We start from the raw sequence: 24,490 nt of genomic DNA, 5'->3' as shown, positions 1-24,490 counted from the left end.
CCAGTTACAGTTGCCAAAGTCAATAAGCTTGCAATCATTGTTCACCCTAACAGAACAACCAAATTCCTGATATGATTTATGACAATTATTTCCCACGGATGACAATATTTTGATTATGTTCTAGGTTATCGTGTTCCTTGTACTCAAAGCTCAAGCTGCTACCCGAAACGCCCATGTTTGCCTTCTACCAAGAACAGTGCGCATGCTCAAAACGTCGTTCTACGCAACTTTGCGCCAACTCCGTGGTGAGGCTGAAGGAAGCAGTATCAGGGGTGATGCTTAGCAAGCTAGCTAGTGTTTCTTCACAACAACAATAACCGTTTCGCTTTCTAGAGTTTCGGCACTGTTTTTACCCGTATACAAGGACAGTACTTCATCTATTTGCAAGTATATGTCAGGTATGTGAGAAACTGTGTTATTTTATAGCCGTATTTAATATGGAAGGGAACAGATATGCCTCTGCCTCTATAAACAGCATCATAGCTAACGTTAGCTTCAACCACCGGCGTAGGGACAAGCACCATAATGTACAAAGCTAGGCCTCAGTAGTAAGTCCAAAAGCCGAATATCTGTGGTATTGTACCTTATCTTTTCTCCAATTTGGCAACAAGAGAAGTACTGTTTTGTCTTTTTGCATTACACAGTTGGGACAACGAAGCGGAAGAGAAACTATTAAGGACAACCATGCTAACGTTAGCTAGCTAAGCCAAGGATTTCATGAAGAAAGGACTTCGTCTTTGAACTGAAGGGAGGCTTTGGATCTTACTGGGATCAACAGTGTGTTCTCCATTTCACTAACAATTAGCAAACTAACCAATAGGAACTTGTTTTTTTTTCAAGACAGCGTTGTTTGGGAAATAATCTGCTGACAGTGAGGATATCACCTCTTGTCAGACATTGCTTGAAGTATTCGTTAAACAGAGCTGATTGCTTGCTCACTTCGGCTGTGTTTGAATGTGGGATAAAATGGAGACCCCAACGATTGTCTACGATCTTGACACTTCTGGTGGTCTTATGCAGGTAAAGCCTTTACTATTACTATCATGGTGAGAAAATAACTACACGTTTTTTGTTCTCTTTTTGTTGTGATTTCTAGTAGAAGCTTGCTAGGTAGATGGTTCGGGCCCAGTGGCCAACGTTTGTAGGTAGCTTTCTAGCTAACTCTACAGGACGCCATTGCTCTCGAGCTAACCTCTGCCAGAAGTCATGTCATCGAAAAGTATCAAGTCAAACCATTGACTGAAGGTGTTACTTTGTAGCTAGCTCATTAAATTGGTTTGTTGTTGTGTGGCAGACTTGACACTACAGTAGATATTGTGCAACAATGCAGATAATCAAATGTATCCCTGTACTCGTTTGCTGATACTTTGTAGCAAATACAAGCATTGCTCGCGCCTCCCAAGTCTGAAGATGGAGAAAAAAAAGGTCGCAAACCAGATAAAAACGCACGGAGAGCGGGGAGAGCCACGAATCACGACACCTGTGACAGTTGCAGAGAGGGGGGCGACCTCCTCTGTTGTGATCATTGTCCCGCCGCCTTTCATCTACAGTGCTGGTATGTTTATGATTGATATCTTTCCATTTACAGTAATGACTTCCCAGTGTTCCTACCAAGGTGCAAGGCAGCATTTGTGGTTGACTTAACTTTGTGGGAAGCAGTTGACCATTGTCAGCTAAACTAATGCACAATAGTTGCCACATTGTGGAGCTGTAGTTCAGTTTTTCAACACCGGGAGACGTGTATTCTGCCACCCTATTGGTTAGGTCTACATGGTGTTTATTCCGCCGCCCTATTGGTTGGGTCTACATGTTAAAACTCTGTAGCTTTGTACTTGTATATAACTACTGTAGCGTGTGTTGTTGACCATTTTATGTGCAGAAGACATGTGTGCACTAAATTCTGCACTTAGCTACTTAGCCATGCTTCTCTTCAGTCAAGGAAGACATATTTTTTGGCATACATTTAGCTCATTCTCCAGTCCACACACCACTTACTACTCTCCTAACAGCCATTTCCAGTATTTAATGAGCTTGCAGATGTTGGCGAGGTTTAGTTGAGCTTTCTGCTGAGGCAATGAGGAGCTCAGGGAACCTGACTGCAGTGTGCTGCCTCATTGACGGTATAAATAATCATTAACCATGGCATGTGCTACTGGGACAGTGGCCTGAGCAGATCAGGGCTGCTGTTTGGTGTCATGAAGCACCTCCCAGGGCCTTTCTACCCTTAGCCTGGACTACAGTTCGACAGTTAATTTTTGTTGTTTTCCTTCTAGGATAGTGTTATCAATGCCCTTGGATTGTTGCCTCAACGGTTTCATAGAGCATGAAAGGTTTTTGCTGAGGAAAGTGAATTGTTTATTTATTATGGTAGTGCTCCTCTTTTTAAATCACTGCAGTCGGGTCTTTCTTGGAAAGCTTGAATGAGTCGATGTTGGTTTTGGACCAACATCCTTTTCAATAGATTCAACACATACCTTTGCCACGGAACTGTGAGACTGTGCCCAGGGACCTTGGCACTCTGCCCAAAAAGAGCCCTTTGAATTAATTCCCTCTCCCCTGGCTTTCATCAGCTACAGGTCTCCACAGTTTCCAGTTATTTCAATGTAGGAAAATATCCTTCACGCCATACTCTGGAACTTGTAAACCAGGTTACATTGTGAGGGCATTGGACGTTATGAATTGCTGATTTGCTTTGAACTTCCTGCAGCAACCCACCTCTGAGTAAGGAGATGCTGCCCCCTGGAGACTGGATGTGTCATCGCTGCATGGTGCGTAGGAAGGTGAGTCAAATCTATGTTAAGACATGGGAAGTTTGTGGTGGTGTTATGTAGACTGCTTCTGTCATTTGGATATGTGACCTACTTTTTGTGTGTATGTACTGTCATATACACTACATGACCAAAAGTATGTGGACTCTTGCTTGTGCTTGTCGACATCTCATTCCAATATCATGGACATAGTACGGAGTTGGTCCCCCCCTTTGCTGCTATAAGAGCCTCTACTCTTCTGGGAAGGCTTTCCACAAGATGTTGGAACATAGCTGCAGGGACTTATTTACATTCAGCCACAAGCATAAGTGGGGTCGGGCACTAATGTTGGGCGATTAGGCCTGGCTCGCAGTCGGCGTTCCAATTCATCCCAAAGGTGTTCGATGGGGTTGAGGTCACGGCTCTGTGCAGGCCTGTCATGTTCTTCCACACCAATCTCAAAGAAAAAGAAATCTGTATGGACCTCGTTTTGTGCACAGGAGCATTGTCATGCTGAAACAGGAAAAGTCCTTCCCCAAACTGTTTCCAAGAAGCTGGAAACACATCATCTTCTAGAATTTCATAAATTAAACGCCCCCAGACTATAATTCCTCCTCCACCAAACTTTACAGTTGGCAGTATGCTTTCAGGCAGGTAGCGTTCTCCTGGCATCTGCCAAACCCAGATTAGTCCGGACTACCAGATGGTGAAGCATGATTCATCACTCCAGAGAATGTTTCCACTGCTCCAAAGTCCAATAGTGGCAAGCTTTACACCACTTCAGCCGGCGATTGGCATTGTGCATGGTGAGCTTAGGCTTGTGTGCGGCTGCTCGGCCATGGAAACCCATTTAATGACGCTCCCGATGAATAGATCTTGTGCTGACGTTGCTTCCAGAGTCCGTTTGGAACTTTGTAGTGAGTGTTGCAACCGAGGACGGGTTCTTTTTTTACGCGCTTCAGCACCCGGCGGGCTTGTTCTGTGTGCTTGTGTGGCCTACCACATCGCAGCTGAGCTGTTGTTGCTCCTAGACGTTTCCACTTCACAATAACAGCACATACACCCTAGTACCCTCCAAGCTCGTCATCAAGCTCGAGACCATGGGTCTCGACCCCGCCCTGTGCAACTGGGTACTGGACTTCCTGACGGTCCGCCCCCAGGTGGTGAGGGTGGGCAACAACATCTCCACCCCGCTGATCCTCAACACTGGGGCCCCACAAGGGTGCGTTCTGAGCCCTCTCCTGTACTCCCTGTTCACCCACGACTGCGTGGCCACGCACACCTCCAACTCAATCATCAAGTTTGCGGACGACACAACAGTGGTTGGCTTGATTACCAACAACGACGAGACTCCCTACAGGGAGGAGGTGAGGGCCCTCGGAGTGTGGTGTCACGAAAATAACCTCACACTCAACGTCAACAAAACTAAGGAGATGATTGTGGACTTCAGGAAACAGCAGAGGAAACACCCCCCTATCCACATCGATGGAACACATCACAGACAAACTGAATTGGTCCACCCACACAGACCGCATCGTGAAGAAGGCGCAGCAGCGCCTCTTCAACCTCAGGAGGCTGAAGAAATTTGGCTTGTCACCAAAAGTACTCACAAACTTCTACAGATGCACAATCGAGAGCATCCTTGCGGGCTGTATCACCGCCTGGTACGGCAACTGCTCCGCCCACAACCGTAAGGCTCTCCAGAGGGTAGTGAGGTCTGCACAACGCATCACCGGGGGCAAACTACCTGCCCTCCAGGACACCTACACCACCCGATGTTACAGGACGGCCATAAAGATCATCAAGGACAACAACCACCCGAGCCACTGCCTGTTCACCTTGCTATCATCCAGAAGGCGAGGTCAGTACAGGTGCATCAAAGCTGGGACCGAGAGACTGAAAAACAGCTTCTATCTCAAGGCCATCAGACTGTTAAACAGCCACCACTAACATTGAGTGGCTGCTGCCAACACACTGACTCAACTCCAGCCACTTTAATAATGGGAATTGATGGGAAATGATGTAAAATATATCACTAGCCACTTTAAAAAATGCTACCTAATATAATTTTTACATACCCTACATTATTAATCTCATATGTATACGTATATACAGTACTCTATCATCTACTGCATCTTTATGTAATACATGTATCACTAGCCCCTTTAACTATGCCACTTTGTTTACATACTCATCTCATATGCATATACTGTACTCGATATCATCTACTGCATCTTGCCTATGCCGCTCTGTACCATCACTCATTCGTATATCTTTATGTACATATTCTTTATCCCCTTGCACTTGTGTGTATAAGACAGTAGTTTTGGAATTGTTAGTTAGATTACTTGTTAGTTATTACTGCATTGTCGGAACTAGAAGCACAAGCATTTCACTACACTCGCATTAACATCTGCTAACCATGTGTATGTGACAAATAAAATTTGATTTGATTTTTTATTTGATTTGACATACAGTTGACCGGGGCAGAAATTTGACAAACTGACTTTTTGGAACGTTTGAATCCTATGACAGTGCCACGTCAAAAGTTACTGAGCTCTTCAGTAAGGCCATTCTACTACCAATGTTTGTCTATAGAGATTGCATGGCTTTGTTAAGTCTTTTGTATGTAATGTAATTTTCTTTATATGTTGGACACTAGTAAGACTAGTTAACGCCATTGGCGTCGGCTGATGGGGATCCTAATAAAAATCAAAAATAGTTTGAGACTGGTTTAATCAGGGCTGTTCAGACTGTTAACACGTTGTGTTTCTTGTGTCATAGAAGCGGGAGATAAAGAAGGAGCAGATGAATGGTCTGCTGGACCGCCAGCTGTCTAAGCAGTCTCCCTCTCCTGCAGCAGAGTTCGAGCTGGCCCCAGGCACCCTGAGGCTGGACCCCACGGCAGCAGTTGGAGGCACCACAGGCCTGAGAGCTGCAGCTGTGGCCCAGGTCCGTCTCCTGGAGAGGAGGCCCAGCAGTAGACCCAACACCCCAACCTCCACCGCCTCAACAGACACCGCCACGCCCTCGGAGCAGAACGACATGGATGATGACATACTAGACGTGGAGGACGACTCGCAGGGCTCAGAGCCCGAGAGCTCCACCCCACACCTCAAGAGGCCCTTTGATCTTCTGATAGCAGCAGCCATGGAGAGGAACCCCACGCAGTTTCAGCTTCCCAATGAGCTCACCTGCACAACTGCACTTCCAGGAACCAGTAAAAAAAGGAGGAGAGATGAAATGACAGGGAAGAATGTGAAGCGACTGCAGCATGAGCTGGACCACAATGGGCTGGTCCCACTACCGGTGAAGGTCTGCTATCCCTGTGGCAGGTACAGCAAGACCATTGTTTTAATAACCATATATCAGTGCCTTTCTTTTAATAAACCAAATGTTTTTGTGTAGGCTAACTGGGATTTTGTGCTACCAGATGTTACATACATTACTAGGCTTTGCGAACAAATCCAGAAAGGAGATACTTTACCCTGTTATATGCAGATCACACATTATTTCACAGCTGTTTTGACACATTTAAAAGGCATGTAAATTATTGCATGGTTTAGTATGAAAATATACAGTATACTACTGTTGGGTGATATTAACATTTTCATACATCATACCGTTTCTGTACATGTGTATACCGTATTATCATAAGTGCACACAAGGGGTGCTATATACATGTATATCTGTGCATTCAGAAGTTCTGACCTTTTGCCCCAAGAAAATTGTTATTCTAAAATGTATTCATCATTTTTTCCCCTCATCAATTTACACAATACCCCATAATGACAAAGCAAAAACAGGTTTACACATTTTTGCAAATGTATAAACAATAAACTGAAATATCATATTTACATACAGTGGGGCAAAAAAGTATTTAGTCAGCCACCAATTTTGCAAGTTCTCCCACTTAAAAATGAGAGGCCTGTAATTTTCATTATAGGTACACTTCAACTATGACTGACAAAATGAGAGAGAGAAAATCCAGAAAATCACATTGTGGAAAATAAGTATTTGGTCACCTACAAACAAGCAAGATTTCTGGCTCTCACAGACCTGTAACTTCTTTAAGAGGCTCCTCTGTCCTCCACTCGTTACCAGATTTTTTTAAATGAATTTATTTGCAAATGATGGTGGAAAATAAGTATTTGGTCAATAACAAAAGTTTTTCTCAATACTTTGTTATATACCCCTTGTTGGTAATGACAAAGGTCAAACTATTTTTGTTCTTCTCATTTTCACTGTCATAGTTGAAGTGTACCTATGATGAAAATTACAGGCCTCATCTTTTTAAGTGGTGGCTGACTAAATACTCTTTTGCCCCACTGTAAGTATTCAGACCCTTTACTCATTACTTTGTTGAAGCACCTTTGGCAGTGATTACAACCTCTAGTCTTCTTGGGTATGACGCTACAAGTTTGACACATCTGTATTTGGGAAGTTTCTCCCATTCTTCTCTGCAGATCCTCTCAAGCTCTGTCAGGTTGGATGGGGAGTGTCGCTGTACAGCTATTTTCATGTGTCTACCGAGATGTTTGATCGGGTTCAAGTCCGGGCTCTGGCTGGGGCCACTCGAGGACATTCATAGACTTATCCCGAAGCCACCCCTGGTGAAACTTTGCCCCATTCTGAGGTCCAGAGCACTCTTCATCAATGATCTCTCTATACTTTGCTCCGTTTATCTTTCCCTCGATCCTGACTAGTTTCCCAGTGCCTGCTGCTGAAAAACACCCCCACAGCATGATGCTGCTTCTACCATGCTTCACCGTAGGGATGGTACCAGGTTTCCTCCAGATGTGACACTTGGCCTTCAGGCCAAAAAGTTCAATCTTGGATTCATCAGACCAGAGAATCCTATTTCTCATGGTCTGAGAGTCCTTTAGGTGCCTTTTGGCAAATTTCAAGCGGGCTGTCATGTGCCTTTTACTGAAGAGTGGCTTCTGTCTGGCCACTACCATAAAGGCCCGATTGGTGAAGTGTTGCAGAGCTGGTTGTCCTTTTCAAAGGTTCTCCACAGAGGAACTCTGGATCTCTGTCAGTGTCCATCGGGTTCTTGGTCCTGACCAAGGCCCTTCTCCCCTTCAATGCTGCAGAAATGTTTTGGTACCCTACCCCAGATCTGTGCCTCGACACAATCCTGTCTCGGAGCTCTACGGGAAATTCCTTCGACCTCATGGCTTGGTTTTTGCTCTGATATGCACTATCAACTGTGGGACCTTATATAGACAGGTGTGTGCCTTTCTCAATCAATTGAATTTACTACAGGTGGACTCCAATCAAGTTGTAGAAACATCTCAAGGATGATCAATGGAAACAGTATGCACCTGAGCTCAATTTTTAGTCTCATAGCAAAGGGTCTGAATACTTATGTAAGGTATTACTGGGTTTTTTCTATTTTTAATAAATTGACAAACATTTCTGAACACCTGTTTTCTCTTTGTCATTATGATTGAGTGTAGATTGAGAAATGTTTTTAGTTAATCAATTTTTGAATAATGCTATAACATAAGCATACTTTCCGAATGCACTGTACATGTGTTTATTAGGTGTTTGCTTTCCTTTTTCTGGGGGGAGATATATATATATATATATATATGACTGACCCTTTTTTATTTTTTAAATATTCTTTAGAGGGGTTGTAGAGTTTGTCTTGACGTTTATTTCAGCAATGTACCAAAATGTTCTGTAGTTTCGTTTTTTTGTGTTTACTTACCACACTCTCTAGAGTGCCTCTGTGCTGGCATCAGAGCCTTGGCTATTCAGGAATACCACAGAATGCACAACCACATGGCTGGCCAGAGAGAAAGGGGAATTCAAACTATCTCACTGAGCATTTTATATATTCTGGAATGATGGGGCTTGGCTTAGGGTCTCTGCCACAGACAGTGACTGCCAGGATTCCAGACAGTAACCACATTTCCATCCACAGTTTTCATGCAAGTAAAGTCATTCTGTATAAAATAAAAATCACTGCAGCTGTGATGTAAACAGGAAATGTTGGTATAATTTTATAAATGCCAAGAGAATTTGTTAATTTGACATAAAAAAAAAATTGTCCGTAAAATGTATTATGTGATAAATGGCGGTGGAAATGCCTTCATGCGAAAATACTGATATCATATTGAAAACTAGGAGTCGCAATGGTGTGTGTGTGTGAGATCCTCCCACTACGACTCAGGAAACCATGCAGTTTATTAGGCTAGGCTACATATGAATTAAGTTGTGATGAACTTCACGGGGCGTTGAAAGTGCATGTTATGAGCTTGATGCTTCTTTCCAACAAATATCAAGGTGACATTATGCTGGTGACATGATCATCGACACTTGACAGCCATTTGACAAGTACACATTTTCTCGCTCTTCTCCATAATGATCTCGTTATGTTCACTAGCAAGCGCTGTTTTTTATCTGCAACAAGTCGGTTTGGTGGGAACCCCACTGCAGGGAAATGTACATGTTTTCTTTATGCATATTTTAGAATATTCGCATGAATGACATGGATGATCACATGCTAGACGTGGAGGACGACTCCCAGGGCTTGGAGCCCGAGAGCTCCACCTCACACTCCGCCATTTGGATGGAAAACTAGCAAGTCTGGGTTGGAAATCCATTAGTCTCTGGCCCTCAAGTGATCCCCTCTTTCCACTAAACTATTAGAGCAGACTACCCCTAGATCTATTTTGAGGATATTTTGCAGTTGATTTGTCTGCCGTAAATCTAACCCGTGTTTTTGTGAATCTCCTCTGTGCTGTAGGAGCTGCAGGTTGGCACCATTAATCCAGTGTGACTATTGCCCTCTCCTGTTCCACATGGACTGTCTGGACCCCCCTCTTACTGCCATGCCTGTGGGCAAGTGGATGTGTCCCAATCACATAGAACACATGGTGGTAAGTAACCTAAAGCCTGTACAAACCACTTTTTCTTTTATGGTCACATCTACGTATTGAAAACGTGTTGATGTTGTTTTAATGGTATTGACCTGATTGTGCCCCTCTCTCCCAGCTGAAGCAGAGGAACCTGCCGTTGAGCGGTCGCTGCCAGCTGTTTGACCAGTTTCAGGACAGGATGTCCCAGCATGCCGTCAAGGTGGACTTCCTGCAGCGGGTGCATCGTCTCAACACCCCTGTCCGCCGAGGAGCCCACACACAGCTGAAGAAAACCCTCAAGGTCAGCCTGCTAGTCTCTGTACTACTACTGTGGGTTACAACAGTGCTTCCTCTGACAGATGAGGTGACATGTATAACACACCACTGTGTTCACTGTTGTCACATCTTGTAACTAGACGCATCTTGTGTGCGTGTCTCTCGACAGGTCCCTGATTCTATAAAGTCCCAGTACAAGTGTCCCCCGGCCATGATTGCCCCGGCAGGGATCCGCAACGGGGAGCTGGTCTGTAACAGCAGTTCAGAACCCCCTCAGCAGCACTTTACACCCTCTCAGCACTTAACCAGTGAGGATGAGCAACAGGAGGTAGGTAACTGGTGTGTTACCCAGCAGTGATATACAATGTCTCATGAGAGTAAACAAATCCCACATCTTTAATACTGATTGAATGTGTTCTGTTGTCTCCTAGTGGCTCAGAGACGTCATCACACTCCAGTGCAGCATAGTGAGACATCTGTCAGCCAAGCAGAAGCTGTCGTCCGAATGGGACTCTGGGAAGACGGACATGGCCGACATCAAACCCTGTGTCACAGCAGAGGAGGCTAGTGCTGTGTGCACTTCTAACCAGACTGAGTCGCCAGCCTCCAAGCCTAAAGCTGACAATGCAGCAGTTTGCCCCCAGGGGGCGCCTGCACTCAAGGAAGGGAAGTGTAGCATGTGTACAGAGAAGCCTTGTCACAACTGTGGGCCCAGTAATGTTAACGGTCCCCTGGAGGAGCAGCTGGCTTGGACCAATGGGAGTCCAGAGGCCTGCAGACAGGACAACCTCCACAAGCTGAGAGAGCCCTCAGGTCTTGATAGGGCTGTTCCTCAGACACCAGCAGCTTCCAGCCCGGAGTCACCCAACCACACTGGTAAAGCTGTGGTCAAGACCGAGAACACCCTCTTAAGACCCTGTGAAGGGACGGCCTCCTCATCCACCTGTCCCTTCAAACCAGACCTCAGAGGCCCCTCTCCACCTCACAGACCCTCCCCAGGCACACAAGGCCCTGCTCTAACCAGTAGCAGCAGCACTGTGGGGTCCTGTGCCCTCACTCCACCCAGAGCACCATACCAGATCAAGAGGATGACCAAGCTGGGCTCCACCCCACCAGCAGATGGGAAAGTCAGTCGTGATGCTGTGACCACCAGGAGTGGTCCTCTGCTCCCCAGCTCTTTCTCTATGGTAGACCTGTCCAGCCGTCTGAAGGCTGTGGCAGACTGCCATGGTGGTAAGTCTCACCTGATTTTAATAAGACACATATTTTTAGATTGGTGAGGAAAAGTTGGATTCACACTGAATTCATTCTCTTTTTGCTAACATGATAATTTTCCAGAGATTCAGATGAGTAGTCTGGATGAGAAGTTCATTGAACTCCTGGCCTGGCAGAGGATCCAGCAGCTGTTTGGGCCTAAAGCCCCTTCCCCTCCACAGAGCAGCTGTATCAGCCTACCTCCTGTTCCACAACCCCAGCCTACAGAAGGTAAGAGAATCTTGTTCATTATCAACACCATTTTGTATTCCCTATATTTCTACCTAACTGACTCACTGTCCATTCCCTCACTAACCTTACCATCTTCACTCCTATTATTCTGTCCATTTATATTGATGTCCATTACTTCTATCCCCCTTTTATGTTTGTAAAATCATCCCTTAGTTAGTTTATCCTGTATTGTTACATTTGACTGCTTTGTATATTGCAGCATTGTGAGGAAGAGAATTTGTTATCTTCTTTCTCAGCACAAAACAAGAATATTCAGGCCAGGGCTGTGTTTTATCCTTTGACTGGGAAAGGAGGAGCTGTCCGTATGTGCTACAGAAGCCTGTACATAGGAAATGGTAAGATTCACTCCCAATCCCAAATAACACAGCATGACCCAATAACAGGACCTTCCATTCATGTAAAGGTGTCTTTCATCCCTGGCAGATTTTGCTGACTTGAGGTTATGTCTTGTTATTTGCAGGCGCTGACATGGACGTGTGCCTTACAAACTATGGTCATTGTAATTATGTTTCAGGAAAACATGCCTGTATCTTCTATGATGAGGTGAGTGGGTCATTTCACATTTAAACATGTACTTGGTTTTGGAATACATTTTACAATAATTTGTGAACTGTGAAGAAATAGAGTATAAATACATTTGATAACTATTTTTTCTTGTTTCGGGGATTCGTTTTAGAAGCTGCTCTGTGAATTAAATATTTCATTCTGTAACTGCTCTTGCCTTGATCAGAACACCAAGCAGTATGAGCTCCTCAACTACAGTGAACATGGGACTACGGTGGACAATGTGCTGTACTCCTGTGACTTCTCTGAGAAGACTGGGCCAAGCCCCTCCAGCAGCCTGGTCTCCAAAGTGCAGAACATTATCAGTGAGTGGAGCTCCTCTCATGGCCTCTTCTAGAAACAGGAAGGAATTAACATTTACCTCTGATAAAGGGCCATGCTCTGACATGCCATGTTTCCTAATGTTGTTAAAGCAGAGGCAGGTGATGGTGTTCAAAGGTCTGAGTGTTTTGTGATGCTTGTAACCTGCAGAGCGCTGCAAGAGGAGGAAGCAGGAAGAGGAAGGGGCAGCGGAGCCCATGGTGCTAGAGGAGGGGGTGATGAGACCGTGTCAGGTGACTCCTTCTAGCCACTGCTGCGACTGCAAGGCCAGCAGCTCCAGTCTGATCGGGGGCAGTGGAGCAGGCTGGGAGGGCACTGCCCTGCTCCATCATGGCAGCTTCATCAAGCTGGGCTGCATGCAGTTTGTCTTCAGTATTACAGAGTTTGCCTGCAAGCAGCCCAAAGAGGAAACCCTTAACAACCCAACTACCACCACTGCCACCCCCCAGTCCCAGGAGGGAACAGAACCCTCTGACAAGCACACGTCCACCTCCCAGCTCCACCAAATGCCAGTGCTGCACCCTAACCCTGTCCCCTAGCCCAATCATGTCCCCTCAGCAACAAGAACCAGCCTCAGCAGCTATACTTGTATACTGCATCAAAAAGAGAGCGCTTTTTTGATGTTACAACATTTGCATGAAATGAAGTATTTTTCAGTCTCAGATTTTGTGGGCAAGTTGCACATACAATTTATATTGTTATTTTTTGTAACTGGACAATTTTCTGAAAGTTTTTGAATTGGCTTTGAAAAAGGGGGATGGTTTATCGTTGACATTATGTGAAGAAACGTAAACCTCACCAGGTTTCCAGCATACTTGTAAAGAACTCCAATCATTCTATTTTTGCCAGTAATGATGGCATAAACTTCTTCTTTTTTCTCTGAAAATGCAACTTTTATTTACTTTTTATAAATTTAGTTTGTGTACTGTATCTGTAAATGTAGTTGGGTTCACATGTTTGTTTTGCTACTAATTGCACTACAGTAGCACTATATTCAAACATACGTGTACACATCCATGCTTATACATGCTGTATACATGGTTTTGTGTGTTGAAATACACACACACACACAATATACATGATTAAGAATAATTTTAACATAGAACAAGGAAGCATAGGATTCTGTATGCAAACTTCAATTATGGCCATTTTGGCTTTTAAATCTTTCCAGTGCTTCATGTGAATTTGGTGCAGTAGTTTTCAAAAGTTTTAGTCCAGTTTTTTTTTTTTTTTTTTCAAGTGTCTGATTTTAGAAATAATTCATCTGAACTTTGTCATGTACTCTGTAAATACAAAGCAACTTTGACTTGGTTTCTTGTCTGTCATAGTCACTGTAAATACCTAAAGATTTTTAAGCGTCAGTGAAGACCGTGGCTTCTGTCATTTCATTCGTTGCTAACAACCAATTGGGCGATTCCATGCCAGCATAGCCCAAAAATATTTTTGGTATCCGATTGTTCTGGCAATTCTCACATTGGGAGGAAGGATGTTTGACATGTTTTTTTACATTTTGTATCACAAACTTCTTTTTTTTTATCAAGAAAGTGGCCATTTTAGGCTGTTTCTAGACCTATACATTCCTTCTGTAAGACCTGATGTCTGAACTGTACATAATAGACATCTTGTCATTATACTCCTCATAGTGTAACTCTATTATATGGAATACAGTGGGTATCATATGTGTTCATCCCTTTTGGAATTTTTTTCACATTTTTGTTGCATTACAAAGTAGGATGGAAATGGATTTTATTTTTTTTGTCATTGATCTACACGAGATGCTTCATTTCAGTGAAAATAAAATTCTACAAATTAATAAATGAAATAGAGTTGTTGCATAAGTATTCACCCCCGTTTGTTTAGGCAAGCATAAATTAGTTCATGAGTACATTTTGGCTTAACAAGTTACATGGGCTCACTGTATGAAATAATAGGGGTTGACATGGTTTTTGAATGACTACCCCTTCCTCTGTCCCCCATGCAAGGTCCTTCAGTCAAGTATTGAATTTCAACTACACAGACCAGGGAGCTTTTCAAAAGGGCTGTGATTGATAGATGGGTAGCAATAACAAATTAAACATTGAATATCTCTTTAAAGAGATACCTTTGTATAAAGTACTGTAGCACTCACAAGCCAAAAGTGGTCCCCGAACTAGTCACATGCAGATATGTGCACCATGTCATTGTGCCCTTTCCTGCTCTGCTGGGTGCCATTGAAATGGTAAGGGGCTGAAGCTAGAATTGCTAGGGGGCTGGCCCAGGTGAGGGAAAATGTTGTAGCACAGCTTCCAGAAAACAGTTGCTTTCAAACCAGGGATTTCATGGCTAATTGAGGTAAGACTCCTTCTGGTCATCAATTATGCATGCATGTCCTACATATTCACACCAGCCCAAAGATGGAGGTTTAAAAAAATACTAGTTGCCAAAGTTTTGAAGCATGTCTGTAATTATGGTGAGGATGTATTAAACCACCCAGACACATCAAAGATACAGTTGTCCTTTTGAACTGAGCTGCAGGACAGGAAGGAAACTGCTCAGGGATGTCAACATGAGGCCATTAGTGGTTTTAAAACCGCTACAGAGTCCTATGGCTGTGATGGGAGAAAACTGAGATGGATCCACAGTATTGTAGTGACTACAGTGATGACCTAAATGACAGAGTGAAAAGAATACAAATATTCCAAAACATGCACCCTGTATGCAACAAGGCACTAAAGTAATACTGCAAAGGAATACACTTTTTGGCCTAAATGCATGCCTTATGTTGGGGAAAATCCAATACACATCACTGAATAGCTGCCTCTTTACTGTCAAACATGGTGGTGGCTGCATCATGGTATGGGTATGCTTGACATTGGCAAAGACTGGGGAGTTTTTCAGGATGAAAAGAAACGAGATGTCGTTAAGCACAGGCTAAGTCCTAGAGGAAAACCCTCCTCAGTCTGGGACACAGGGAGGGGATTCACATTTCAGCAGAACAATAACCAACAACACAAGGCCAAATCTTAACTGGAGTTGCTTACCAACTTAGAAGACAATGTTTGGAGTGGTTAAGTTGCCGTTTTGATTTAAATCTGCTTGAAAATCTATAGCAAGACTTGAAAATGGCTGTCTAGCTATGAACTCCAACACCTGGACAGAGCTTGAATTTTGAAAAGAAAAATGGGTAAATATTGCACAATCCAGGGGTGCAAAACTCTTAGAGATTTACAGCTGTAATTGCTGCCAAAGGTGATTCTAACATGTATTGACTAAGGGGGTGAATACTAATCAAATCAAGGTATATTAGTGTTTTATTTTTAAAATGTTTGATCTTTTATTCGACTTTGACATTACAGACTATTATGTGTAGACCGTTGATTAAGAACATTACAATTAAATCCATTTTAATCCCACTTTGTAACAATAAAATGTGAAGAAATCCTAGGGGGGTGAATACTTAAGATATTGATACCCACTGTATATCTACCTTCTGAAATACACATTTCCACAATTTATTCAACATAAAAAATATGACTATGAATATCTTAAAAGTACCCTTTTTTATTTAGTTAATTTCAAGACATTGGTTGGAACAATATACTAGTCTAAAAACACATCACATTTCTAGAGTGGGCTCTCTACTAATTCTGATGAAATGATTTTTTTTAATGACATTTTATGACATTTTATGAGCGCCACCAGCTCAATGAATGGCAAAATGGATCTGTGATTGGTTAATGACCTATAATGTAAATTTCGATGTTTAAAATGGGTCATATATCTTAAAAGGACCAGAGAGCCACGCTGGAAATGTTATGTGTTTGAAGAGTATATTGTTACAATCAATGTCAAGAGAAAATAACCCAAATCAACAAAGGTCATCTTTTAGATATCCAGATTAATATTTTTTATGGTGAATAAATTTATCAAAATAAATAAACTCCCTGTAATTTATTTGTTATTTGCCAACGTTTCGGCATCACAGCCTTCTTCAGGGTCATAAATGAATGTGGGAAAATGTATTTCAGAATCTTGACATACTACATTTTTGAGAGCACACTTTAAGGACTGTGATGTTGTCTGTATCATGGATCATAAGGTCTTCCAGGAGGCATGTATCGGTCTAAAAAGGGCCTAAAATTGACACTTTAATCATGACTTTCTCAAAAATGGGTTGTGATACAAATGTAAAAAGCATGTTAAAGAAATCCTTTCTCCCAATGAAGTTTCTATGTGAGAAGTTTACAATCTCCCCTAAATGAACCCTATTGGAGCAGTAATTAGCAAACTTGCCTAAGGGATGGGAGACCTGCAAGGGACATTGCACGTTGCTGTTTGCTACACCGGTGTCAGCAGTGGGATGGGATGTTGCCTGTTAGGCCATCACAGAGGCATGTACAGTACATGTGAGGGACTTGGTAAAGTTATTAGTGGGGACATGCTCTAACAAATGGAGCGTGATAGTGTTGCAACCTTTGTTTAAGGCTTGGGAGACCAGGGTTCGAGACCCAAAAGGAGCGTTGCACTTGTAACCGAAAGGTTGCAAGGTCGAATCCCTGAGTGGACAAGGTAAAACACGGTCGTTCTGCCCCTGAACAAGGCAGTTAACCCACTGTTCCTAGGCCGTCATTGAAAATAAGAATTTGTTCTTAACTGACTTGCCTAGTTAAGTAATGATAAAATAAGCACTAAGTGGTGCAAAATGTGAATTTTTGTCAAATTCTTGATCCATAACGTGCTTTTTGCATAACTTTCTTAGGAGTCTCACTGTCAAGACAAAACACAGCACATGTTGTCAAAGGGCAGGTTCATTGCGCAATAGATAAATATATTTGAATTCCACTGTTGTTCATTCTTATGTATAGAGAAAGATAATCCATACAGTCAGAATATATTCACACTGCTTTTTGTCAGCGCTAGACTCATCGCAGGTTATGTCCTTGTAAATTGGCATCTCAATCTACCAAGATGCAAAAGCTCTACCAAATTGCATGAAAAAACTGTAATCGTGACTGGCGAGTTGGTTCGTTATAAAACCATTTGTGACACTTGAGGTGGGCAATTATTCTGCATCATCATGTACAGTCAGTTAGTGTCCGATCTAATGTTACGTACCGTTGTTATTGGTGGTAATATGAGACTGATTCTACATTACTTTGCGCAATACATTTTTTGGAATGCCATTTATTGTACATTGCAAAATATATACTGATGGACATGAACCCGAGATTCGTGTGGGTGTGTCCTCTCCAGGATCTAACACTGGCATTGGGAAAACAACAGCATCAGATCTGTCCAGGAGATGTGCGAGGGTTATAAATGGCCTGTCGAGATAAGCAGAGGGCAGAAGCTGCCATCAGTGACATAAGAGAGGTGTCAGAATCAATATTCATTGATATGTCTCACATGACACTGTCTGGTAAACAGTGGAAATACTGCAATTACATACAGTATCCTTGAATGAGGATGACGCAAGTGTATCATACATGGATGATATTATCTGTAATTCCATATCACTTAGTCATGTTCGCATTTCCTCACACATTGTCCGTCTCATTTACATTTGACAGATAGTTCGTTGTGCTCTGGTCACTTTAGCTGATCCATTTGTTGACATCTTTGAGCTTCACCTTGTCAGAAATTATATTTGTATTTTTTAACTATTTTTCTCCCCAATTGGTAGTTACAGTTGTTAGCAACTCCCCTACAGACTCGGGAGAGGCGAAGGTCAAGAGCCATGCATCCTCCAAAACACAACCCTGCCAAGCCGCACTGCTTGGTCAACCCAGAAGCTAGCTGCAGCAATGTGTCAGAGGAAACACCATCCAGCTGGCAACCTTCGTCAGCTTGCAGGCACCCGGCCCGCCACAAGGAGTCGCTAGAGCGCGATGGGACAAGGAAATCCCGGACGGCCAAACCCTCAAAAGACCAATTATTGGGAAAATATAAGATTTTCGTGTTCCAGAGTTTACTGAGTGCCCTGTCAGGGTGAAACAGATCAATGTAGCGAGGATCAGGGCTGTCGATCAGGTCTCCTATTTGGAGGCAGTGAAAATTGTTGAAAGAGAGTAGATATGACGAGGCTATGGTAGTGGATGACCTGTTGATGTCATTCATCAGATAAAAGATCCTGAAATACTAATGCTGAAGAGGATGGAGTTTGTTGCGTTCATTGCTCAGGTGATTCATTGTAAGGACAAACTAATACAAATCGAAGAAATTGGATATCATTGTGAAAGCAGCAAAAGGTTATTGGATCTGAAACATTGCAGAGAATACTGTCAGAAGATACTCTCCCCTCTCAGGCCCCAAAACCTGTGTAGGGATCTGAGGAGACATTTGAAACTGACTGAAGGAGTACATTGATTTGAGTTTTTATTGTTATTTTGGGGGGCTTGGACAATATGAGTTTAAGCATATTATGAGTATGTTTTTCACCCTTCCCCTATTCCCTTTTTACTGTATTAAAGTTTCTCTGTTTCACCCCACCCAGTAGGTGGCGCTAATACACCTCTTTGGATTTAGACTGCTAATAGAAATTCAAAGAAGAAGAAGAATTGGGCTGCCTGTCTAAACGCAGCCTATGTGTAGACTGTAGGCGAAACATTACATTAGATGAGATTTTATGTTGTGAGGTTTTGTGGGTGATGGGAACATCCTGAAAATGTGTTGCTTTTCCTAATAATTTTGAACAGATATGTATTAAAGTCCAACTCAATGCTGGAAATCTGGAAATCTGTACCTTTCAGTTTAAGTTTAAGCATTTGGAAGTAGGTGAAAAGTCAAAGTTGTAGTGCAGAAATGCAATACAGTTCAAATTTTGGCAGGTACGCCAAGTCTTTAAGTGCACCCTGTAGGCTACTAGTGAAATGTATGTTTGATGAAAAGTCTCCAAGGCTTTACACAGCAGACTAGATAAGCCTATTCATTATTGTTCTCAACACCAGGTGAGATACGTAATACCCTGCTGAGTTCGAGAAGACTAGATTACAAACCAAGGCCTACTTTTTGCTACATGCATGTAGACTCGCCTGAGTCCAGATTTAGGAGACATCCGCACACAATGCGTCCCTGACCACCTCCTGGTCAGCCAGATTTGAACACAATCAGACCTCAGACTACAATGCAAATTTTGTGCGTCTAGATCTTTTCAATGTGACGATAAGTCGCAGAAGTGTAGACACGGTCAGGCAGGTTGTGTCAGTGTGGTGTTGCTGAAAACGAGGAGAGACAAACGAGGAGGAAATGGTGGAAGCGGAGGTCAAATTTGAGTCTGACGGCGCTAGCAAAAATGGGAGTGGCAAAACTGATAAAAATACTGGATGGAGTACTGTCGCTAAAGCTCAGATAAAGAGAGCTAAAATTACAGTGGAAAACGAGTCCATATGTAGTGGGAGTGCGGTTTATTGATAAGAAGATGGGGGATCCGTTTGATGTTTCAAGGATGGTAAAGAAAGCATTGGGTCTGGGGAGTCCGTGAGGGTAACCAGAAGTGGAATTGTTTTGACGTTCTGTGTACTGGAACATCAAAAGGAGCACACGTTGGGCCACACCAGAATGTTGGAGAAAGGGGTGACTTGCTTCAATTTTCAGAGCAGGGCACCAATTAAGGGAGTGATTTCTGGGGTCAGTGGGAAGTTGAAGTTGAGACGATGAAGAGAAATTCCTGGAGTAGTAGGTGTTCGTCGGTTGTCTCATATGGTCAGTGGAAGAAAGGAGGATAGTATGTCTGTGCTACTGTTTTTAGATGAGGAGGATCTTAAGATGGGCTATATGAATTATTGTGCAAGAGCATTTGTTCCCAGGGTATTGCAATGTACAAACTGTAAAGCGTTTGAACATGTATCAAGTGTTTTTAGGAAACTGGATATGACTGATCATTTTGCTAAGATAGAAGAGGACAACGAATTTTGGAATTGTGGTGGGGAACATGCACGAGTCCCCTGAGTGCCCTCTTAGGGTGAAAAAGGAAACGATTGCCAGGCTAAGCACTGTCCAGCTTGTCTCCTAGGCTGCGAAAAGAGTGAAAGAAAGTGGGAGTGTGTTGGTCGTCATGGTGGAGGCTCCGCAGTCTAGTGCTGTGGGTGCCGTTCGCCATGTGCAGGATCCAGAAAACCTCAGAGTCCTACTGAGAAAATACTCACTGTGTAGGGCTCTGAGTGAATTTGAATTACTGAGGTTAACTTCTTATTTTTTTGTGTGATGTTCTTCTTCCCCCTCTTCGTATTTTCTGAATCCAGTAGTGGGGAGCAATCAACCTTCTCAGGTTGTAGAAGAACAGGTTGTGTCAGGTACACTAAGACCATGGATATAGTGACAAGATATACATGTCTCTCCTCCCTAAATATGGGAGACGTTGTCCACACAGCGGCACAGCGGGCTGTCCAGCTCCCACTTATCCTTTCTTTTAATTGGTGGATACATCTCATTATTGTAATCCCATTTTTAAATATTCAATGAGGGTTTTTGACGTCAACCACCTGTATTACATGGAGAGAGATGCTATGCTACTAGCCCTAATGCCATGAGCCATCTGAAAACATTTCCGGTAAAGTGTTTTTTATCAAACTTGCTGGGATGTCACGTGTCAGTACACTCGTACATTCAAAGATTAGGGGTTCAACTAGGGTTCTTCTAAGATCCTCAAAGTTATTTGAAGAACCTTAGGGTTCTTGGCACTCAAAATGGCCCCCAAAAGGTTCTACCTCTTCAATGAATATCCCATAGGCCTCTACATTATGGACAAAGTATGTGTATGAAAACCATGATCAAAACTGTTTTTTTCATTCACATTCACCACAAAAACCAAGGTAGGAATTCTGTCATGTGCATGTTTTGTTAATCATCTGTACAATTACTATTTTTAGGATTCACGGACTTCACCCTCCCTACACCTCTGATGAACATAACAGAAAACCTGTCTATCACCATGCACTGCAAAATCATTCTGGCTATGGGAACGGAGAACATCAACACATTAATATCACCACACCAGAGGATATATCCATTGGACTTGCTAGGAGTTTACCTCATATTTGGATTTTTTTATTCTGCTTTGCCACTAAAATCATAATAAACACTGAGAACTAAAAATATTGTATTATTGTTGTTATGCATATTATTATTATTATTATTATTAATAAAACTAATAGCTGGGGAGGGGGATAGTTAATAAGTGAACCCCAAAGGGTTCTTCAAAAGATTCGTTGACGATCCATTAAAAGATGTTCTCCCACAATTTAAAATTGAAGAACCTGTAAAGGTTACTCCAGGAACCTTTTCTTTTTAGAGTGTAACAATTTACGGATTAAGTAATTTATATTAGATAAACCTCACGTAGAAAATAAGCCATTCATTTTTTTGTCGAACAAATTCGACACTCTCATTGACCTTAATTCAAAAACTCCTTGCTTGGTGGGCAAACAACGAAAAAATGCCCCCTGCTGGAGAATGACTGATTTTCCGCCGATTTGGGCCTCTCTCTTCCTCTTCCTCTTCCTTTCTGCTACGACGCAATTGTATAGATCTCTAGAAGTAAATGGGGAAACACATCAACACCGGTTTGGTCAGAATATTTCACCGTGATCAATCGGAAGTGGGGGACGCAATTTAATTAACAGATCTCTCGAAGTAAATGGGGAAGCACATCAACACCGGTTTGGTCAGAATATTTGACTGTGATCAATCGGAAGCAGGGAACCGGTAGGACAGGTAGGTCTGGCAGGTAACCTAACAAAAAGCCTGCTCCGCAACAAACTATGTTTTATTCACTGGTTGCACTTCCACGAGTAGAGTTTGAGTCGGGACACCGACGACCGGGCAAAAAACATCATGTTACCTTTACTAGTTGCAACTGGTGTTGTAGTTGCAGTGTATATTGTCCTTGTTAAAACTATTTTCAAAAGCTCCAAATTTAAGGGAAATGCAGCGATGGCAGGGAAGACTGTAATAGTAACAGGTACGTTTGTTAGCCTTTAAACATGTTGGACTGCTTTGTAAACATGTTGGACTGCTTTGTAAGTCTGATAACATTTAGGATATTTACCTAAATAATACATTCATTGGTGTTGTCTGTCTCACGCAGCCTATGATGTTTATCTCATTTGTGTTTTTAATCAGGTTTGTTTTGCCTCTGGAACTCCGAATTGTATTTTAATATTTTATGTCAATTTCATGTCAATGTTTTGTTCTACCTATAGGTGGCAACACTGGCATTGGGAAAGCCACTGCTCTGGAGCTTGCCAGGAGGGGTGCAAGAGTAATCATGGCATGCCGCAACCAAGAGAAAGCCGAACTTGCTATAAGTGATATAAAAAGGGTACAAGAATCTTATAATAATCAATAATTCCACATTTGTATTCGAATATTCATTAGTTAGATGTCACGTTATCATTTGAAAATATTGTATGCCTGTAAATATCCGACCTGGATTCAAATACTATTTAGGATATTTCAATTACTTTAAAAGGCATTTGGAAGTCAATATTGGAATATATTTGGAAATGCATTGAGAAATTATTTAAAAAATACACAAATACACTGATTCAAATACACTCCCATTCATTTCACCATTTAACCCAGGAAAATACTTTCAAATAGTAGGCTATTTATAGGAAATTATTGAAAATATTTGATTTGGGACACAATTTAAATACAATAAAATAACGTCTGGAAAATATAGGCCTAACAAATTGTGATTTCAGGAGACAGGCAGCACTGATGTGGTGTACATGCAGTTGGACCTGGGGAGCCTTCAAGCAGTGCGTTCTTTCACCGAGACTTTCCTGAAGACCGAGGCTAGACTGGATCTTCTCATTAACAATGCTGGTTCGTGGTCATAGGTTTTTTTCTCTTAATTGTATTCGCAAGAAAACATGAGTAGAAAAAGGCTATTGAACCATCTGTGGTCTCTCCTTCAGGTCTGGTGGCGGATGGGCGCACTGCTGATGGCTTTGGTATTGAGTTTGGGGTCAACCACCTTGGCCACTTCCTGCTGACCTGTCTGTTGCTGGACCGCCTGAAGGAGGGCACTGGGGGCCGTGTAGTCACACTGGGCTCCATGGCCTATCGCTGGGGCAACATCGACTTTGATACCCTTATCACTAATAAACACCTGGGCACTGGGAGGTACAGCTGGCAGTTCTTCCACGCGTACTGCAACAGTAAACTGTGCAATGTTCTCTTCAACCACGAGCTGGCCAAGAGACTGAAGGGTACCAATGTCACTTGCTACAGTGTTCACCCAGGTTGGTCATTTCCTTCAAGATTATTCAATGGTATATCTGTCACTATGAACCACAATGAGTCCTGATACACTCTACACATCCTAGGATACATGCTAAGGGTATTTGTTTTCCTGTGCTGGATCATTGAAAGTTCACCTGTTTTCTTTTTTTTGACCTATTATGTTTTGCCCCCTGTAGGAGTAGTGAAAACAGAGCTATCCCGAAACTGCAGCCTGTGGCAGAGATTCATCATTGAGCCAATAGCTAGACTGTTGTTCCTGGATCCAGAATCCGGTGCCCAGACCACTCTCCACTGTGCCCTCCAGGAGGGTATCGAGCCCCTGAGTGGACGCTACTTCTTCTGCTGTGCGCCGCAGGACGTGGTTGCCAAAGGCAAAGACGACGCTGTGGCCAAGAAGTTGTGGGAAGTTAGTGAACGGCTGAGTGGCCTGTTCTAGGAAAAAGGCACATTGTTACACTGCTTTTGATTTGGTGGTTTACAGATCTGGGGGAAAATGCTCATTGAACACTCATCAAAATGGATCAATGTGACAAGAAACCGCTCATACATTAGCTGATCTCCTTTCCACTTGAGCATTGATGTTGGTGACATCCTGTTTGTGGTGTGTCTTGTATTGACGATGATCAGTATGTAGTAAGTGTGCCAGTTCAGTCTAAAGACTTAGGAAGCTCTTGTAAAAACTGTTTGACTTATTATTATAATAAAAAAGATTCCAAGTGATTGGGCTTGATTGGGTTTCCTTAGGCTTTGACCTATTGTTGCCATCACTGTATTTTCAAATAGAATAGAGCTCTCTATCGGATATGAAACGGTGACTAATTCCAGCATGTAACCCAAACTAGTGATTGTATTGGGCATATGCATGTAGTGTAATTATGCTGCATACTCTAGCTTGTATAACTTTTATTGGAGCTTCTGTAGTGGGCTCATGGTCTCCTGAGACTTCAAAATCAGTCGCCCTCAGCCCCAGAGGGGGTCTAA

At 42.7% G+C, this 24,490-nt stretch overlaps 2 protein-coding genes across 6 annotated transcripts; both read left to right on the top strand.

Moving 5' to 3' along the window:
• Positions 1 to 226: 226 nt before the first annotated feature.
• Positions 227 to 14,105, top strand: LOC124008465 (PHD finger protein 12-like). Of its 3 annotated transcripts, none has more exons than XM_046319779.1 (14): positions 227 to 245; positions 845 to 1,020; positions 1,374 to 1,555; positions 2,708 to 2,780; positions 5,532 to 6,082; positions 9,505 to 9,637; positions 9,753 to 9,917; positions 10,062 to 10,220; positions 10,324 to 11,125; positions 11,231 to 11,377; positions 11,635 to 11,733; positions 11,859 to 11,941; positions 12,129 to 12,267; positions 12,434 to 14,105. In XM_046319779.1, the coding sequence occupies exons 2-14, from the start codon at positions 955 to 957 to the stop codon at positions 12,820 to 12,822; spliced, it is 2,988 nt and encodes a 995-aa protein (XP_046175735.1). In that variant the 5' UTR covers positions 227 to 245; positions 845 to 954; the 3' UTR covers positions 12,823 to 14,105. The 3 variants fall into 3 exon arrangements, with proteins under 3 accessions (XP_046175735.1, XP_046175727.1, XP_046175720.1); XM_046319771.1 differs by lacking the exon at positions 227 to 245 and adding an exon at positions 252 to 398; XM_046319764.1 differs by lacking the exon at positions 227 to 245 and adding an exon at positions 252 to 398 and having other exon boundaries at positions 841 to 1,020.
• Positions 14,106 to 21,705: 7,600 nt separating this feature from the next.
• LOC124008483 (dehydrogenase/reductase SDR family member 13-like) lies at positions 21,706 to 24,229 on the top strand. Of its 3 annotated transcripts, none has more exons than XM_046319808.1 (5): positions 21,706 to 21,986; positions 22,462 to 22,580; positions 22,966 to 23,089; positions 23,182 to 23,508; positions 23,686 to 24,229. In XM_046319808.1, exons 2-5 carry the CDS (start codon positions 22,527 to 22,529, stop codon positions 23,943 to 23,945), a joined length of 765 nt encoding a protein of 254 aa, XP_046175764.1. In that variant the 5' UTR covers positions 21,706 to 21,986; positions 22,462 to 22,526; the 3' UTR covers positions 23,946 to 24,229. The 3 variants fall into 3 exon arrangements, with proteins under 3 accessions (XP_046175764.1, XP_046175755.1, XP_046175747.1); XM_046319799.1 differs by having other exon boundaries at positions 21,707 to 21,973; XM_046319791.1 differs by lacking the exon at positions 21,706 to 21,986 and adding an exon at positions 21,999 to 22,220.
• The last annotated feature ends 261 nt before the right edge of the window (positions 24,230 to 24,490 follow it).

This window comes from Oncorhynchus gorbuscha, linkage group LG02 (assembly GCF_021184085.1).
Source record: "Oncorhynchus gorbuscha isolate QuinsamMale2020 ecotype Even-year linkage group LG02, OgorEven_v1.0, whole genome shotgun sequence".
NCBI lineage: Eukaryota > Metazoa > Chordata > Actinopteri > Salmoniformes > Salmonidae > Oncorhynchus > Oncorhynchus gorbuscha.
Note: the sequence above shows the minus strand (reverse complement) of the source record. Positions and strands in the feature narration are given on the sequence as shown.